Source organism: Malaclemys terrapin, chromosome 2 (assembly GCF_027887155.1).
Source record: "Malaclemys terrapin pileata isolate rMalTer1 chromosome 2, rMalTer1.hap1, whole genome shotgun sequence".
NCBI classification, from domain to species: Eukaryota; Metazoa; Chordata; order Testudines; family Emydidae; genus Malaclemys; species Malaclemys terrapin.
In genome coordinates, this window is record NC_071506.1 from 257,337,597 (window position 1) to 257,357,725 (window position 20,129).

The 20,129-nt window shown below is 38.5% G+C and overlaps 1 protein-coding gene across 8 annotated transcripts in view; it reads right to left on the reverse strand.

Moving 5' to 3' along the window:
* The window catches only part of ARHGAP12 (Rho GTPase activating protein 12), a 150,606-nt gene that overhangs the window by 44,203 nt on the left and 86,274 nt on the right, over positions 1 to 20,129 (reverse strand). For all 8 annotated transcript variants that reach the window (XM_054020894.1, XM_054020893.1, XM_054020892.1 and 5 more), the window contains one exon: positions 3,763 to 3,888. In XM_054020894.1, the coding sequence (XP_053876869.1) occupies positions 3,763 to 3,888 (126 nt within the window). The remainder of the gene's footprint in view (positions 1 to 3,762; positions 3,889 to 20,129) is intronic.

The window sequence follows — 20,129 nt, forward strand, 5'->3', positions numbered from 1 at the left end:
TCTCTCCAACATATACAGGAAGTCTTTGAATTCCTAATACTGATAAGATTTAGTTCTACACTGAAAAAACATCAAATGGATGTCACGTGTTTACTTTGATATTTAAAACACTATCAAACTGACAGGTGTAAATTATTCATGCAGGCCATAAATGGCTATACACCTTCTTCATTATGGGAATCAAACAGGCAAAGATGTGATAGAACCCTTCAGGTCAGGGATTCTTGTATTTATGCCTTGTACGGTACCAAACACATTATTATGTGTTAATTATTTAAGTGTCTGTCTGAAGTCAGTATCACTAATATTTACTTATTCCATGTTTTTTAAAAAATAAATATATTGTAAACATATATAATGCTTTCAATAATACACCTATATCTACCCAAGGAGAACATTATACCTATATTATAGTATCAAATGGTTTTAAAACTATATAGTGTTGGTATATTTTATTTTGAAATAGCTGATTGTTTCCCATTTTCTTTCAAACTGGTCCAAGTTCTGTATTGTTCTTACCAGGACTTGCTCCATTATAAGGTTTATTCTGATCAGTTTGAATTATACTGTCCTGTGTGATCATGCTCAAGGAAGCAGACAGCATGGCCCCGCGGGCAGGGAGAGAGGAGACAGGGGTCTCCCTCTGCGCACTGTTCCTGCCTGCAAGCATTGCCCCCGCAGCTCCCATCGGCCAGGAGAGCTGCTTGCAGAGAGGGGCAGTGCACGGAGCCACATCCCATCCCATCTCCCTCCCCTCCCCCCCCACTCCTGAGCAGGGGCGCATTGGCCCCTTCCGGGAGCAGTGTGGGGCTGGGGTAGGCAGGGAGCCTGTCTTAGCTTCGTTGCGCCTGCTGCCAACTGGGAGCCGCCAGAGGTAAGTGCTGCCCGGCAGGATGCCACACCCCAACCCCCAGGCCCCTCCCAGAGCCAGCACCCTATACCCCAACACTCTGCCCCAGCCTGGAGCCCCCGCCTGCACCCAAACTCCATCCCAGAGCCCGCACCCTAACCCTCTACCCCAGACTCTGCCCAGAGCCCCCTCCCACACTGCAAACCCCTCGGCCCCAGCCCAGAGCCCACACCCCTTCCCGAACCTGAACCCCCTATCCCAGCCTGGTGAAAGTGAGTGAAGGTGGGGGAGAGCGAGCGACCGAGAAAGCAGGGGGATGGAGTGAGTGGGGCGGGGTAGATCCTGGGTTGCCCTTAGATTCAAAAAGTGATCTTAGGCGCAAAAAGATTGGAGACCACTGATCTATGCCATCAGGAATTTGGGGGTGTGTGTGCAGATTTAACTATAGTATACAGCATTTGCCAATTTTAAGAAGTATTAACATTTAATACAGAATTGTGTGTAGCACAATCTCCAACTTGTACTTTACTATGTTACTTTTGCTCAAGAAGTTTGTGTTAACTGATATGACCATATTGCATGAAAATTACATTCCTTGTAATTTAGATTTATTGTTTATTGCAAATTATATAATCTTGAAGAACTAAAGCTCATGGGGATTAAAAAGAACTAGACAGTCCACAATTTCTGGAAAAATATATTTTTATCCATCCATCTCTTATCCATGGCTTTTGGCTAATTTTTATGTTTAAACCTTTATTCCTAAGAGCTATGGTAACTATGGAGTTCCCTTCAGTAAGGTTCATTAGTATTTTATAGGCTGATATTAAGATTTATTAAGGTCAAAGGGTTTATAGCAGACTTTTCAATAAGATGCAGTTCCTGCAAGTCTTTTTAATATTGAAGTATTTTAAAAAGTTGCTTCTGAATTGCAGGTAGTACAGCCAGTTCTTGTTTCAAACACCTTTTTGTTATAGATATAGGAAGCCTGCTATTTGTGAACGATTATTTTGTAGTCTCTTTTGAGTCCCAATCTTGCCCACATTTGGAATATGGGATTTATGAGTCCTTGTGGAAAGCCTAGACCTCCTACTACTGACTATTATCTATTGTGTTCAGAGAACTTTCCTAATCTTGAACCAGACCTTGTATAAAGGGGATGTACCGTGGCTGGGCCATATAATAAATTTCTCTTAACAATATAAAGTTTTCAATAAAGTAACACAGGCAGGTGAAAATTGTTTGATTCCAAGACAAGTGCTACCCATTGGCTTCCGGGCACGGTGTGTATTCTAATTGGGTAGGCCAATAGTACTTTTTGAAGCCAGGCAATCCAATACATTCTCCCTCTTTTGGGCACCTGAGTTTACTCAGTTTCTGGAAGAAAGCACTCTCTTTCAATTAAGAGAGAGAATGATTTAAAATAAAAATACATCTGTATGATGTAAACAGCATATTCATTTTTATTACAGTCACTCTACTCAACATCCGAAGAAGTGAGGTTTTTACTCACGAAAGCTTATGCCCAAATAAATCTGTTAGTCTTTAAGGTGCCACCAGATTCTACTCAACAGTAATGCAGAACGTTTTCCATTTAACCAGAGCTTCTTTAACATTTGTAATAGCAGTTGCCCATTTATGTTTATACAACTATGGAAATCCATATTCCCAACTATCTAATTTTCCCCTTTGCCTTTATTAAAGGGAGATTTTCAGCATGGTCCCGTGGGTAGGGAGAGAGGAGACAGAGCATCCATTCCAACTGATAGGTATCAGATTTTAACTAGTTTATTTTATGTCCTCAGTATTGCAAAGTTACCTATGATTTCCATTAAAATCCTGAGACTGATTGCTCTGGCTGAATTTTGAAAGCTAGAAACTCATCAGGATACAATGCTAGTTTCATTTCTACTCTATTTATATTGATACCTATAATTTACTGAAAGCATCTTATGGTAATAACTAACTCAGCTATTGCTAAAATGAGAAAGGGTATAGTGGGCACACTTGTCCTTTTAATTTTACTTAAGATAAGTTTCTTTATATTTTGTTAGGTGCTAAAAGAGCCTAATTGAGGGGGACTATCAACAATCGCTGTGCAAGGAGCAGCTTTTAAAAATGAGACTGAAAGAGCTATTCAACTCAGTTGATCTCTGGAGAGAAAATAGAGCCACATGTTTAGCACTTTCAATACCCTGTGTATAAGCAAAAATAGCTCCATGTGACAATAGTATATCCTCAACATTATTAGCTGAAATGTTCTCCTCACCAAACCAAATACAAAGGAACTCAAGGGAATATTTGTTAAAAGAATAAAGTCACTACATATTTCTACTATCACTCCCATCTTAAAGATAGTATTTAGCTTGGCAAATACCCATGTGTGCCTAATATTACTGTGACAGTGAAACCCATATAAACACCTATTCAAAAAGAAAACTTTAAATGTTTGCACTTCACCAGTGTTTTCATACCATATCTCTGCTGCTGACAGTTCAAGCCTTCAGATACAAGGTGCCAAGCATTTTACATAACTGATATTATGTTGCAAAATATTATCCATTTTTAACCAAAACATAGGTGGTTTCTAATTAGAGGCAAGTAAATGGTTTTGAACATACAAAGCCTAAATTAATATTAGTTAAAATTCAACATGAAGGCTTATGGAAATAGTTCAGAAGAAAGGGAAAGAGTCCAATAAAGATAAAAAATAAGCTACTCTATTTCAAAATAAAAAGAAAGATACCAGTTTTCAAGTAGTCCTTGGTTTCGTTGAATATTTACGCACACTGCATGGTACGTAGCATAGAAAAAACTGCCAATAATGAATCCTTCAGAAATTAGTGTGAATTAAACACTTCACAAACCAGACAATGAGCAAAATACTAACATGCTCTTTAACTCATTCCTACCTTGTCATTGGTGTCCAACACAATCGTGCTGTGCCTCCACTTTGTTAAAACTATTGGTTCTTGTAGCTTCCTGTCCAGACTCCTACTCTTAATTATTTCTCTTTGCTGCTGTGGTGAAGCATTATACTAAAGAAGAGAAAAATCACACTATCAACAGGGTCAAATTTATTCTAACATAAAACCTAGATAATTCATCTGTATATTTTCCAACTGCACAATTTTTCATAACATCACTGATTCAGCCATGAAACTGTAAACAATAGCCTAAATGTTTAAACCCTAAGTCTTGAAAGCTAAATTCTCTGGTGCTGTTTTCTGAAGAGGTAAATAGGAACTAGCCTGATGTGATAGTACATTGTACTGTCATCCAGGTGTTTGATTTCTGGTCCCAAATTCTTGCTGCCTGCACTTGTAGAGTGGAATTAACATTGGATTTAGACCTTTACTCTCCACAGTGGGAAATGTTAAGAGCACTACAAACACAGTTGTATAAAAGGGGTGTGTCATGTCACCCTATTATGATACCTCTGGATCCTGAACTATGATAAGGTCTGAGAGTGTAATGTCCAACCCTATTTGGCCAGAAGGATGTTTGTGGGGGAAGAAAGGAGACACTTCAAAGTAGTCTATTCTGATACAGCAATTCCTGTCTCCTGGTGATGGCAATGCAATAACTACTTCTTAGACCAGATTTATGCTACATTTAACCACAAAAAAATATATATATTTAAGAGTAAAAAGTTGCAATTTAGTTTAATATCCTGACAGTATCCAAAGAGGCATGACTTCGAGAAAGGGACAAATTCTATAAGCAGGGCCATGCATATTCTGTATAATACTAGCCCTAAATTTTGCAGCAAGCCCCCATCTCTGCCACAGTAGCACTAAGTTATCATGTGCACAGAAATTCATGCAGCATCCAAGTAAGTTAAAAAACATTCCAAACAAAGCTTTTTATTGAATATTCAAACAGCAAATGAGAATGGTATGACATTTTAACAATAAAAAAAATCTTGACTGGAATTTTTTTCTGGGGCAATGCTAAAGTAGCAGAACCTGCACTTTGAAACACATTAGACAACTAAGAATGTACTTGTTGATTCATTACACAAGGGATTGTAATCCGTTGGGTATGGCATATGACAGAAGCAGGACACCATAGTTTTATTAAAATGTAAAAAGGGGATAATGATGTGACGTTGCACTCTATATGATTTTATGAAAATATGCTGATGAGTGTGAATATAATGTAACTAAAATATGCTTCATACAAAAGGTCTCTTGTAAGATCATTACAAGGCTTATAATCTACTGAGTGTGGTCATCCTATTTGTATAAATGTATCACTCTTGTATCAAACTAGAAATATAAAATATAACTCTGAGGGCCTGTTGTAATTATGCAAAGTGTGGGCCATTAATGGTGGTTTGGAATCTTGATGGCTCCCATCAGCCAGGACAATTGACTGTGGATTGCTGTTTGCAGGCAGGCCTTCCTGTGAGTCAGGCTGAGAGGAATGAAGGCTTGGAATCTCACAGGAAATGTGACCATGCCACCTGGTACTGAAATCCATCTTAAACCTGGTGCTTTGGAGGGGGGGGGGGGGGGGGGGGAAGGGGGGGAGGAGAGAAAGACCCAGAGAGATAAAAGATTCCTGCCTTGTCCCAAAGCCATATAAGGGGGCTGCAATCATGAGAAATCCCCTCGCTACCACCTGAGCTGGAACAAGGGCTGTACCAGGGGAAATGATTGTGCCCAGACTAGGAAGGCATCCAGTCTGTGAAAGAAACTTATTGAAACATCTCTGAGGGTGAGATTTTATCTATATTCAGTTTTATTGCTGTATTAGGCCTAGACTTGCATGTTTTATTTTATTTTACTTGGTAATTCACTTTGTTCTGTCTGTTACTACTTGGAACTACTTAAATCCTACTTTCTTTATTTAATAAAATCACTTTTTACTTATTAATTAACCCAGAGTATGTATTAATACCTGGGGGGAGGAGGGGCAACAGTTGTGCATATCTCTCTATCAGTGTTATAGAGGGTGAACAATTTATAAGTTTAAAAACAGATTTATTTGGAGTTTGGACCCCATTGGGATTTGGGCATCTGAGTGTTAAAGACAGGAACACTTTTTAAGTTGCTTTCAGTTAAGTCTGCAGCTTTGGGGCACATGGTTCAGACCTGGGTCTGTATTGGAGCAGACTGGCGTGTCTGGCTCAACAAGACAGGGTGCTAGAGTCCCAAGCAGGCAGGGAAAGTAGTAGTCTTGGCACATCAGTTGGCAGCCCCATGGGGATTTCTGTGATCCAACCCATCACAGATTACACTAACCTCAATCGTAAAGTGCTTTAAGACCTACTGATGAAAAATGTGTTATGTAAGAGCTAGGGATTATTATTCTCAAATTTGCCACTGACTCATTATGGTAACATCTGGCAAGTCACAACCTCTTAATGACTCAGTTTTTCCATGTGTAAAATGGGAATAACACATACTGATACTTATGAAGCACTCTGAGATCTACTAATGAAAAGTTAGATGAATGTAATGAATTAACATCCTGAGCTGCACCACGCTCCAATAAAGGGTTAACACTGCTACTGCCATGGCAGATACCATGCTTCTGTTAGCAGCTTTTCATTTTATTATATAAGGATTCATACTTCAACAAGAAATGTAAAAAAAAAAATAGTGATTTTTCATGTCTTATTGAAATTTTTCAACATGCATCATAAGAACGAACCACTCCAAATGGAGAACCTCACGTTAAAAAAAAATAAAATTTGGTAATTGTGTCCAAGACAGATTTAGAAGTGTCCTATACTAGTAAGAATTATTTCACATCTGAGAACGCAGAGCCATATTTATTTGTCATGGATTCAGTACACTCATGTCTGCATGACAATGGTAACAAGCAGAGTAAAATAGTGATGTGTGTGTGTGTGGCTCTCACAATTTGTTCCCATGTCAAATCAGAGCTGAATGGTCAGCCATTTAGTCTTTCAGAAGTGTTTTTCCTCCAGATGGAGTGCATCTAACCTCTGGTTATTTCCTTGCTAGGGAAATATCTACTCTGCAGGTATCTAGCCCACAGAGGCACTCTCACAATTCACCGTATATCAGCAGCTAAGTATTATCTAGCAACCTGGCCCATACTACAACTAAAAACTGAACTGTTTGCTATGGGACCATGCTTACAGTTAACTCAACTTCTAGGATTCAAACAGTGTTCTCTCAAGTGCTTAAAAACAATTTAAGAAATGTATAGGCTGAAAATGTATTAGTTACTTATTTCCTGCTATGGAAAAATGGGATTACTACTTAATTTAGTAATATTAGCCAGCATCATTGTGAATTTATGGCAGTCTGTGTATGCTTCTGTATTTGATTGTTTTATTTTTAATATACTTTTAAAATGCTGTGCAAGTTCAGAGTCCAGGATAAGTACTTTGAATTCCACTGAAATAAAAATTAAATATATTTTAAAATAAATGTTAAATTTGTAAAATATGCAGGGCCTAACTGTACATGATCTATAATCAAAGGTGCCTCTGGTACCATCACAAACCATGAGGAGACTTTACTTAATAGGACAGACAAGTCCATTTTGAAGGAGAAGGAACCTGTAAGGCAATATAAAACCCAGGTTTCAAATGTTTCTGCCAAAAAAGCAGAAGACAGAAACAGAGTTCAGGTATGAAGGACTGATGACAGCCTTGTTAAAATTCAGTGACAATAAGCAGTGCTTCTTAGTAGCTTAAATACTTTGCATTGCTAATATAAACAGTGTTAATATACCCTGTAAATTTTCTGAGAGAACATTTGCCATTTTTCTATTTTCCCACATTGCAGGTGTCAAATAAACATCTTTGAATGTTTAAAGATTGTTTTCATTTCCTCTTCGTTGCACAATACACCTCAAAAATAGTGGAAACAATAAAATGAGGATAAAGCTGGTATATTTCTAGGCTAGAGAAACCTTAGACTTTAAAAGCACAGGAAAATAGTCTATTTGCTTTAAGACTTTTTGCTGTCAAGTCATTTTTCTGAACCTATTAACAGGAACAACTGTCTTCCCATGTGACATGCTTTCAGGCAAGATTCTTTATTAATTCTTAACAATGCTGCCTTCAGAAGTCATTTGACATATTCTTGGCACTTTTGAAAAGTATGTTAATTTCTTCTTTATTAAAGTAAATGACTCACTTTTTTAAATAGCATCCCAGCATAGAATGTACATTGTTTACATAAATTCCATCACCAAATAGATCAACATTCTTCTTCTGTTGTCTATACAGTTATGCTTATGGACCTGACCATTGTTAATTAGTCTTTGGAACTGGCAACAAGCAAGGATCATTTGTTAGGTTAAAGTAGGCATGTCCAAGATTATGGATATCCTGCTGGGATAGTACCCTGTTGGTACTCTGTAACCAGAAGAGTAATATTCAAGTATGAGCTTGAAGGTTAAAGCTCATGCTTTAGGGCATACAATAAATTGATCAACTCAGGAGGTTAAAAAGGTACCTTACTATCATCCCCATGTATAACACTAAATATTTAGCTAGATGATGAAGGGAGTTCCAAGCTTTTCACAGGGTGTAACATTCTTAATTGAGATTATTAAGATCACTAATGTCACCTCCCAATCACAGTCACATTACATCACTGACACCTACAGCAATATATTTACATGGAAGAATTAAGATGATAAAATACCTTACATTTACATTTTAATGCACTCCATCAACAAAAAATGAGAAGAGCCAGCACTATGTGACAAGCCAGGTCTCTGAACCATCAGCAAGTGCTCCATGGACCAAAGTTCAGGAACCGCTAGATAGATATAGTATAGGCATGCACAGCAGTTTTCTTAATTCTAAACCTTTATATACTGCTTGCTGCAAGAGATAGGCCTTGGCTACACTTGAGAGTTACAGCGCAATAAAGCTGTCCCCAGCGCTGTAACTCACTCCCCGACCACACTGGCAGGGCACTTACAGCGCTGTATCTCCGTGGCTACAGCGCTGCATATACTCCACCACCCCGAGAGGATTAACAGCTGCTGTGGAGTGGCTGAGATGCTGGTGCTCCAGTGTAAATGGGAAGTAACCTTATTACGCAGTGATTGACCTCCGGAAACTACCCATAATCCTTTTAAGTGAAGCTTCCTCTCCTTGTTTTGTTGTGATGCCTCTCTGTTTTGTTGTGAACTCGGACACTCCGGGAGGGGATTATCAAAAAAATAAACACAGCTACTGTTTGCTGTGAATGAGCAGAGGCGGGGGGGCTCCCTTTGGAACGCCCACATCTAATGTTTGCTTGAAGAGAGAGGCAGCGCACGGGGGGGAGGGAGAGGGGGTTTGGGGTCCGTTTCGGGGAGCAGCTGATTATCTGGTCTGTGAGAAAAAAAAACAAACAGCTGCTGTTTGCTTTCAGTGAGTGAGAGAGGGGTGGAGGAGGGAGGGGGGTCAGAACTTGCAAGGCAGGGTGCTGACACAGTGTCCGCACTCCAAAAATCCACTCTCCCCCCCTCCCCCCACGCTCCCTGTCACACTCCACCCCACCCCTCCCCTCCCCTTTTGAAAAGCACATTGTAGCCACCTGAACACCGGGATACCTGCCCAGGATGCACCGCTCCCAATGCAGCTGCAAATGTGGCCACAACAGTGCGCTGTTAGCTGTCAGTGTGGACAGACTGCAGCGCTTTCCCTACTCAGCTGTACGAAGACAGGTTTAACTTACAGCGCTGTACAGCTGCAAGTGTAGCCATACCCGTAGACTTGATAAACCAACTGATTTGGTAATGCAAATTTTGTGTACTTATGCTACAATCAATTTGAGGCAGGTTCCACCCAAAACTGAAATCTTATGCCATTACATAAAAACCACTACAGAACACCATCTGAATTTATCCTACTTTTCGCTATCAGTTTCCCTCCACCACTGTGGAGATAGTAAGCACAATTTTCATGACTAGGTAGGAATTCTCAATCTAACTATATACACTAAGGCCATGTCAATATGCACAGAGCTGCAGCAGTGTAGCTGTACCAATACAGTTTTCCCATCAGCATAAAAATAAAAAACCTCAGCGAGCAGCAGAAGCTATGTCGGCAGAAGAAGCTCTTGCACCAGCGTAATTTATGTGGCTCAGTGGGGTGGTTTATTCCCACCCCTAAGTGACAAATTATGCCAGCACAAACTGTAGAGTAGACAAAGCCTAAAAGTAACCCAGACCTTATTTCTGTTCTGTTAATGTGGTAGGGCTCAAGGCTGTCTCCTAGCCCATTTGTGCCTATTTGTAGCAGGTGTCCTCATTCTTATATAGAGGAGTTTCTCAAGTTTCAGGGAGAGCACTGGTTCCTCTTTCTATATCAGAAAGTACTTTCCTCTTAAGGACATCTATAATCAGATTAAAAGGGAATTGGACACAGCTTCATTGGAAGAATGTGGGAGAAAAAGATTGGCCACTTTTAGTAGACATAGCTCAAATTAGATTTTACTTTGTTTGCTTGGAATCTTAGATTAGTTTGAGATTTCAGTTTTTCCCACTGTCCCATTACAAGATAATTTTCTGACTCGCAGAGACCTATTAGATTTACCTCTCTTTTCTGAGACTTCTACCAACCTTCGTTACCTCTAACATATTTACTGCAATTCTTCTGACATCAGATTTTAAACTGAAGCTGGAGAGAAGTCCAAAAACTAAAAAATGTTTCTGCAACAAATTCTTCTTCCATTACTCATTTTTACATTTTTGGTCATTTGAGGCTTGAGTTCATAATTTTCAGATGCTCTTTTTGACTTAAGTGCTCCTAGGTGGGTTTTGTTTTGTTTGTTTTAAATCTGCCCTTATATATGCTAGTCTTGATCTTAACATTTTTTGTTTGAAGACTTGCCCTTTTCCCCCTGTATATAGGTAAAAAGCCCAATGTCCTCCCCAGGTATGAATGCACACACAAGTTTGAGGCATCAGGTGCAATACATGAGGCAGTTGCAGCTGTCTGTAGGGAAGAGGATGCCGCTGCACAAATCAACTAGAGATAACTCCTAAGATGGAGAATGAAGAGACAATTCCTTCACTAAACTGTCACACATATTCTTTCCCCAACCTTAGGCTCCCAGCATCCCTTCAGATTACTAGTCTGTGAAGCATCAAAAACAGCCTGTTCTCTGCAAGTAGGTGTTGATACCACAGATCTTGCTGTTGTGCCTATTTACAATTCCTAACTAAGCAGAAGGAAGATATTCTATCTATACCAAGATCTGACCACTCAGGCCCAAAGTTGAAAAAACAAAGAAGACAGGCCATTTACTCAGCTTTACCCTCACTTTTACAGCAAGAGACATCAGTGATATATGAACTGCATTTTAAGATACTTTCAGACTTTTTGCAGAAGTTTACACTTTTATGGCATACTGTCTTCTTTTATCCTACTTTTACACTAGATTAATCTCTTTGGCTGAATTTTAGGTAACACCAATGCTAGAGCTTTCAGTTTTACACCCACGCTATAGAACACATTCCTTGAATCTCAGATTTATCTTCTCCTTTATTAGCAAGAAATGAAAGAAAAGGCTGATTATTAATTTAACACAGCTGACTAGCATCTTTTTTATACAGTATCCCAGGAAAACATTTAAACCTGAAACTTGAGAGCGGGTGTGGGGGGCGGGGGGGAAGGAGTTATTGTCAAAGAAATTCAAACCTTTCTAGAATCCACACAGAATAATTTTACCTGCTTAAGTGCGAGTTCATTAACATTATTTTTAAAAACCCACTACTTTTTCCAAGGGTCCACCACAGTGCATTAAAATTTTAGTTTAAAAAACTGTCATCTCAGGATGCATGCACAATCTGCCACCTATCCAGATTTTTTGGGATTAGTTCCAGTTTTGTCAGGGTGATTCCATGTGTTCTGACTAGAGCATTAAGGACAGTTATTGGTCCCAAAAATCACATAACATGTCATTACATATTAATCATGTAACAGTTGCAACTACAAAAATTTTTCCTTTTATTTAGCCACAACTGACTATTGTGTCAAAGGACTTTGGACTGCAAGGAAACTAAATTATTGCCTTTTGTTGATTCAAGCCCAAGTGCTTCTTATCAATACTGTATTCTTCAATGTTCCTTTCATACCTATAAATTAAGTCTCAGGCTCTTCCGTAACCACATTTATCGCCATGATAGTGGGTTTGATCAGCCTTTCACAGTTCTACTCATCTGTCTGTTTTATCAAAGCTGCTTTGCATCCCTTGTTATTTTTATTAATGTAGTGTCTATGAGGGTCCCACGGATCAGGGTCCCTCTGTGCCAAGCACGGTAGAGAAAAAGTAAAATGAAGACTACAATTCTTGCCCCAGAGAACCTTCAGTCCACATGATCAGAAGACAGAATGAAGCAGATGAAGGAAAGACAAAAACAGTGGGGATGAGTTAGGAGAATGAGGTAGCAGTGAAGGGAACAGAAAAGCTAAAATTACAGCTCACCACTCACCTAACCAAGGTCAAGTGGCATTCTCATCTAAAATTATGCGGTGGACAAGATTACTAATGACAGAGTTAGCTTAGAACTGATCTGACATCTAGCCCGAGGCCCTGTTCATGCAAACTACTTACGCATATGAACAGTCCCATGAAGTTCAATGGCATTATTCATTTTTGTGAAGTTATGCCTATGCATTAGAATTTGCAGGATCGGGACCAAAGACACTACTTTAAACGGTTCACAGTACTTTCATGAACCTTGATTTTTTTTAAAATGCAACCTTTCTATTTTTCTAAAATACTGAAGGGAAAAGTTAGAAATCAGACAGAAGTTACTATTTTTAGCTCTAGATATGATTTCATGCAAAAATGTATTGTTTTCATAGCTAAAGTATAAACGGTTACTGTTTTTGCAACTATTTTAATACACTGAGACAAACTATTTAAATTGTTGAATTGGAAAGGTGTATATTATACCCTTTCTTGATCTCCTCATTCTTACCATTTTTAATTTTGTTTCTACATTTCATTGCATGTTATTTTCTTAATATTACTTGCTCTTTGTTCTGCTTTTATATTTTTCAATTTTAAGTTGTGTGTAGTAGACAGGATTTAGCATTCATTGGCAGTACTGTGGCCTCTAGACAGATGATCACAGGTTTGACTTTCAAAACCAAGATTCAGACTCATATCTAATGTTGACAGAGCAAAGTTAAGAAGTAAATAATGGACTGTTGGTCTAATCGGGTATCAAAAACTGATGTCCTTTTCCGGCGACTGTGCTGTGTGTGGTGGGCAAAAGGGGGAATTGATGCTATGTTAATTTCTTGACAAAAGGAAGACTATCACCCAGTTTTTATAGACTCAGACTTCAAGGTCAGAAAGGACCATTATGATCATCTAGTCTGACCTCCTGCACAACGCAGGCCACAGAATCTCACCCACCCACTCCTGTAACAAACCCCTAACCTATGCCTGAGTTATTGAAGTCCTCAAATCGTGGTTTAAAGACTTCAAGGTGCAGAGAATCCTCCAGCAAGTGACCTGTGCCCCACGCTGCAGAGGAAGGCGAAAAACCTCCAGGGCCTCTGCCAATCTGCCCTGGAGGAAAATTCCTTCCCGACCCCAAATATGGCGATCAGTTAAACCCTGAGCATGTGGGCAAGACTCACCAGCCAGTACCCAGGAAAGAATTCTCTGTAGTAACTCACATCCCACCCCATCTAACATTCCATCACAGACCACTGGGCATATTTACCTGCTAATAATCAAAGATCAATTAATTGCCAAAATTAGGCTATTCCATCAGACCATCCCCTCCATAAACTTATCAAGCTTAGTCTTGAAGCCAAATATGTCTTTTGCCCCCCTTGGAAGGCTGTTCTAGAACTTCACTCCTCTAATGGTTAGAAACCTTCGTCTAATTTCAAGTCTAAACTTCCTAATGTCCAGTTTACATCCATTTGTTCTTGTATCCACATTGGTCCTAAGCTGAAATAATTCCTCTTCCTCCCGGATATTTATCCCTCTGATATATTTATAAAGAGCAATCATATATCCCCTCAGTCTTCTTTTGGTTAGGCTAAACAAGCCGAGCTCTTTGAGTCTCCTTTCGTAAGACAGGTTTTCCATTCCTCGGATCATCCTAGGAGCCCTTCTCTGTACCTGTTCCAGTTTGAATTCATCCTTCTTAAACATGGGAGACCAGAACTGCACACAATATTCCAGATGAGGTCTCACCAGTGCCTGTATAACGGTACTAACACCTCCTTATCGTTACTGGAAATACCTCGCCGGATGTATCCCAAGACCGCATTAGCTTTTTTAATGGCCATATCACATTGGCGGCTCATAGTCAGCCTGTGATCAACCAATACACTGAGGTCCTTCTCCTCCTCTGTTACTTCCAACTGATGTGTCCCCAATTTATAACCAAAATTCTTGTTATTAATCCCTAAATGCATGACCTTGCACTTTTCACTATTAAATTTCATCCTATTACTATTACTCCAGTTTACAAGGTCATCCAGATCTTCCTGTATGATATCCCGGTCCTTCTCTGTATTAGCAATACCTCCCAGCTTTGTGTCGTCCCCAAACTTTATTAGCACATTCCCACTTTTTGTGCCAAGGTCAGTAATAAAAGATTAAATAAGATTGGTCCCAAAACCGATCCCTGAGGAACTCCACTAGTAACCTCCTTCCAGCTGACAGTTTACCTTTCAGTATGACTCGTTGTAGTCTCCCCTTTAACTAGTTCCTTATCCACCTTTCAATTTTCATATTGATCCCCATTTTTTCCAATTTAGCTAATAATTCGCCATGTGGAACCATATCAAATCGAGGTAAATTAGATCCACTGCGTTTCCTTTGTCTAAAAAAATCTGTTACCTTCTCAGAGAAGAAGATCAGGTTGGTTTGGCATGATCTACCTTTTGTAAAACCATGTTGTATTTTGTCCCATTTACCATTGACCTCAATGTCCTTAACTACTTTCTCCTTCAAAAAATTTTCCAAGACCTTGCATACTACAGATGTCAAACTAACAGGCCTATAGTTACTCGGATCCCCCCTTTTTTTTTTTTTTTACTTTCTTAAAAATAGGAACTATGTTAGCAATTCTCTGGTCGTACAGTACAACCCCTGAGTTTAGGAAGAATTTTTAATGACTCAGTAATGGGCTTGCAATTTCATGTGCCAGTTTCTTTAATATTCTTGAATGAAGATTATCTGGGCCCCCCGATTTAGTCCTATTAAGCTGTTCGAGTTTGGCTTCTACCTCGGATGCGGTAATATCTACCTCCATATCCTCATTCCCATTTGGTCAACATTGATACTTTTAAACTTTCTAAATATCAAAAACTGTGTGTTAGCTCAATGTTTAGAGATGAGAGTGATGGAAAGACCAAGGAGTGTCTCTAAAGCACAATAGATCTTTTCCTTCACTCCTGTTTCATTTATTTTGTAATTTTCTCTCATTTTTGCTTTCTTTGACCTCAGTTTATACTTCTTAAATTAACTTATTTTTATTTTACTTGCTTTCATTTCAGGTATATATGACTCAGAGATGGACTAGATAGATCAATCAGTGGTCATATGTTCCTATGCCAGTGTGGAATGAAAGACTGGGAATGCACGTTGGAAATATGTCTGTTAGTTTCAATGTCCCTTTAACCTCTACTTGATTGTGCTGCATTCTTTCTCCTACTCAAAATTATTTATTCTGTATTTTCTAGGTAGATAAAAGGAAACACTGTTAAGCAATTTTTTAGACAGCTAGTATGTGTCACTCCAGACTTTACATTTTTTCCTTTATAAATTGTGCCTAATGGTCTCACAATTAAAAGTATTTTTAAACACATTTTTAACTCTTCTTCTGTATTTTAAGCACATGCAACACACCATTTTATTTCCCATATCAGGGCTATACGATCCTGAAGTGGTGTTTGGCAGAGGAAGGTTGAATGAATTAAGTGTGGAGAAGAAAACAAAGCTAATTAAGACAGCTAACTGTCACAAATATTAGAAAATATTAGGGCAGTCAAGCGATTAAAAAATAATCATGATTAATCACACAATTAAAAAAATTAATTACGATTAATCACACTGTTAATAGAATACCATTTATTTAAATATTTTTGGATGTTTCCTACATTTTCAAATATATTGATTTCAATTACAACACAGAATACAAACTGTACGGTGCTCACTTTATATTTATTTTTGATTACAAGTACTTGCACTGTAAAAAAACAAAAGAAATATTTTTCAATTCACTTAATACAAGTACTGTAGTGCAATCTCTATAATGAAAGTTGAATTTACAAATGTAGAATTATGTACAAAAAAACTGCTTTAAAAATAAAAATTTAAAACTTTAGATCCTGTAAGTACACTCAGTCCTACTTCTTGTTCAGCCAAACAAGTTTATTTACATTTGCAGGAGATAATGCTGCCCGCTTCTTGTTTACAATGTCACCTGAAAGTAAAAACAGGCATTTGCATGGCACTTTTGTAGCCTGCATTGCAAGGTATTTACATGCCAGATGTGCTAAAGATTCATATGTCCCTTCATGCTTCAACCATCCCAAGGAACATGAGTCCATGCTGATGACGGGTTCTGCTCGATAACAATGCAAGCAGTGCAGACCAACACATATTCATTTATATTATCTGAGTCAGATGCCACCAGCAGACGATTGATATTCGTTTTTGGTGGTTTGGGTTGTTTAGTTTCTGCATTGGAATGTTGATTGTCCCTCTCAGATTTTGGACAGCACTTCAGATTCTTAAACCTTGGGTCGAGTGCTGTAGCAAGCTTTAGAAATCTCACATTGGTAACTTCTTCACATTTTGTCAAATCTGCAGTGAAAGTTTTCTTAAAATGAACAACATGTGCTGGGTCATCATTTGAGACTGCAACAACATGAAATATGTGGCAGAATGTGGGTAAAACGGAGGAGGGGACATACAAATCTCCTCCAAGGAGTTCAGTCAGAAATTTAATGAATGAATTGTTTTTTTAAATGAGCGTCATTGGCATGGAAGCATGTCCTCTGGAATGGTGTCCGAAGCATGAAGGGGCATACAAATGTTTAGCATATCTGGCACGTAAATATCTTGCAATGCCAGCTACAAAAGTGCCATGCAAACACCTGTTCTCACTTTCTGGTGACACTGTAAATACGAAGAGGGCAGCATTATCGCCTGTAAATGTAAACAAATGTGTTAGTCTGAGCAATTGGCTGAACAAGAAGTAGGACTGACTGGACTTGTAGGCTCTGAAGTTTTACATTATTTTATTTTTGAGCACAGTTATGTAACAAAAAAAAATCTACATTTCTAAGTTGCACTTTCACAGCAAAGATTGCACTACAGTACTTGTATGAGGTGAACTGAAAAATACTATTTCTTTTGTCATTTTTACAGTGCAAATATTTATAAAAAATAATATACACTTTGATTTCAATTACAAAACAAAATACAATAGATTTGAAAATGTAGAAAAACATCCAAAATAATTAATAAATTTCAATTGGTATTCTATTGTTTAACAGGGTGATTAAAACTGATTAATTGCAATTAATTTTTTTTGAGTTAATCACGTGAGTTAACTGCAATTAATCAACAGCCCTAGAAAATATAAATATATATTTTAAGTGTACTCTGTTTGATTTTCATTTAAAAATATAATTGTTGAGATGTGACAACTAAAATCCTTCCTGTCAGCAGAATCTGTGTGGAATACAGGAAATAATTCATTATTTAAAGAATATTTTGAAAACTTTGTTCATAATATAGGGCCCTATTCAGTATGCTCATCTGTTCTAGTATAGCAGGATAGGTCACAGTCTTACAAGGCCTAACAAAGTTCTTTTAGCAGTTCTCAAAGCAAGTCCAATCATCCAAACTTTGTGTTAGCTGGAGGCATTCTGCTACTCCAATATGTCACTGTATTAATTTTATTTCTATATAGATTCTTATATCGATATTATATAATTAAATTGCTGTTTTTAGGGAAAGTTATATATTTTTATATCTATATATTTATCTCGCTCTCAATATAGATAGAGTACCGTATATATTCGTTCATAAGCCAAATATTTTTGGTAAAAAAGTGATGCATCAAAGAGTGGGGGTCGGCTTATAAAAGGGTCTACACCAAAATTTGATGATTTTAAACTCTATAGAATCATTGAATTGAATATCTAATACAGGGATTGGCAACCTTTGGCCTGCAGCCCCGCCAGGGACTGGCTTGTTTACCTGCCGCGTCCGCAGGTTCGGCTGATCGCGGCTCGCCGCTCCAGGCCAATCGGGATGGCGGGAAGCGGTGGCCAGCACATCCCTCAGCCCGCGCCGCTTCTTGCCGCCCCTATTGGCTTGGAGCAGTGAACCGCGGCCAGTGGGAGCTGAGGGGTTCCATGCCTGCAGACGCTCCAAGTAAACAAAACGTCCCGACTCCCCAGTGGCTTACCCTGATGGGCCAGGAGCCAGAGTTTTCCAAACCCTGAAATATAGGGTCAGCTTATGAAAGAGTCATACAGTTTTTGCTATTTACCTATCCATTTTGGGGGGTTGGCTTATAAAGGAACAGGCTAATGAACAAGTATATATGGTAACTTTCCCTAAAAAACGTTTATATATTCACAGTTCAAGAACCTGCACCACAATCCCGGTATTTTTATCTCCCCAATAGGTGTTTGAATTTTCTTCCAAGGTGGTATATTCATAGCAGTGTCCAGGATCCAACATACATCATGAAGATTTTAAAATTTTAGTCTTAGGTTAGCATCTTTCACAGATAACTCTTTCCTGACTATTTTTGATTTTTGGTTCCCAGTGATATGCAGTTGCTCTAAAGGATTTGTAATAATTTGCCAAAAATAATTCTAGGTACGAGAACTGGTGTGGTCTACATGTAAATTTTTTTTTTGCTTAAGTTCACGTTCAGATGGATGTCAGAGTAGGACCCCCCAGTTTCAACACTATACCTTTTCAGTTGTAAAAACAGCCAAAAAGTCTCCTAAAGTCTTTTCTTCTCCCACTCCTAACAGTTAAGAAGAGAAAAATCTTTTTCCTGAAACAGATCTTCAGTCTATATTATGTTTTCCAATCCTTTACTTCCTCAGTAAGTTTTGAACCAACTTCTAATACAGGGGTCAGCAACCTTTCAGAAGTGGTGTGCCGAGTCTTCATTTATTCACTCTAAAATAAGGTTTCGCGTACCAGTAATACATTTTAACGTTTTTAGAAGGTCTCTTTGTATAAGTCTATAATATATACCTAAACTACTGTTGTATGTAAAGTAAATTAAGGTTTTTAAAATGTTTAAGAAGGTTCATTTAAAATTAAATTAATATGCAGAGCCCCCCGGACCGGTGGCCAGGACCCGGGCAGTGTGAGTGCCACTGAAAATCAGCTTGCGTGCCTCTGTTCTAATAAATCAGGGGTTTTCCAGAGATGAGGCTTCAATTGTGCTCCTGCCTTTACTCACAAATCTCTATTATTTGCTTTAAGTTATAGGTTGGGTACTCTTAAGATCTTTTGCGGCAAACTGGTACACTAAATGACTTCTAGAATTTCAAGCTGTTATTTTAACAGTACACAGGGCACTGAGTTATGGCGCAAGATCCATCGTTCATTTGTTTACACCAAGTTAATATTTGGTAAATTTTGGTAATTTCAGACTCATTTACCATTACTCATTCTTTTAAAAGATTAAGATTATTTCCTAACCATGTAAACAGAGACTGCTTTAATTAATTAATTCTTTATATTATGGTGGTGCCTACAGGCCCCAATCACAGCATCCTTATGCTAGTCCTTACAAACACAGTGAAAAGACCATCTTTGCTTTAAGAACTTAAGAGTCTGAAGTAATGATAAAACAACAGGTGGATACAAACAAACAAGGGAAGCACGTGTTAACAATGAGACAATTGTGTGTTTTCATTTTGGCTACATCTACACTTGGAGCTGGGGGTGTGATTTCCAGACACAGCAGATATACTCGTGCTAGTTCTCATCAAGCTAGCACACTAAAAACAGTAGTGTAGCCACAGTAGTACAGACAGCAGCACAGGCTAACCACGCTAAGTACATACCCACAGGGTCCAGGTAGGTTTGTAGTTGGGGCAACTAACCTGTGCTGCCACTCGCGCTACTGCTACACTACTACTTGATGAAAGCTAGTATGAGTATGTCTATTCAAATTGGGAATCACACCCCAACTCCAAGTGTAGAGACAGCCTCTGTGTAGTTACAATAACTAGTACAATCAGGCCCTGATCCTTGATTGGGACCTCTAAACTATTGCATTACAAAAACACACAGCACCTTGAGACACCGCCTTTCTCTACTCT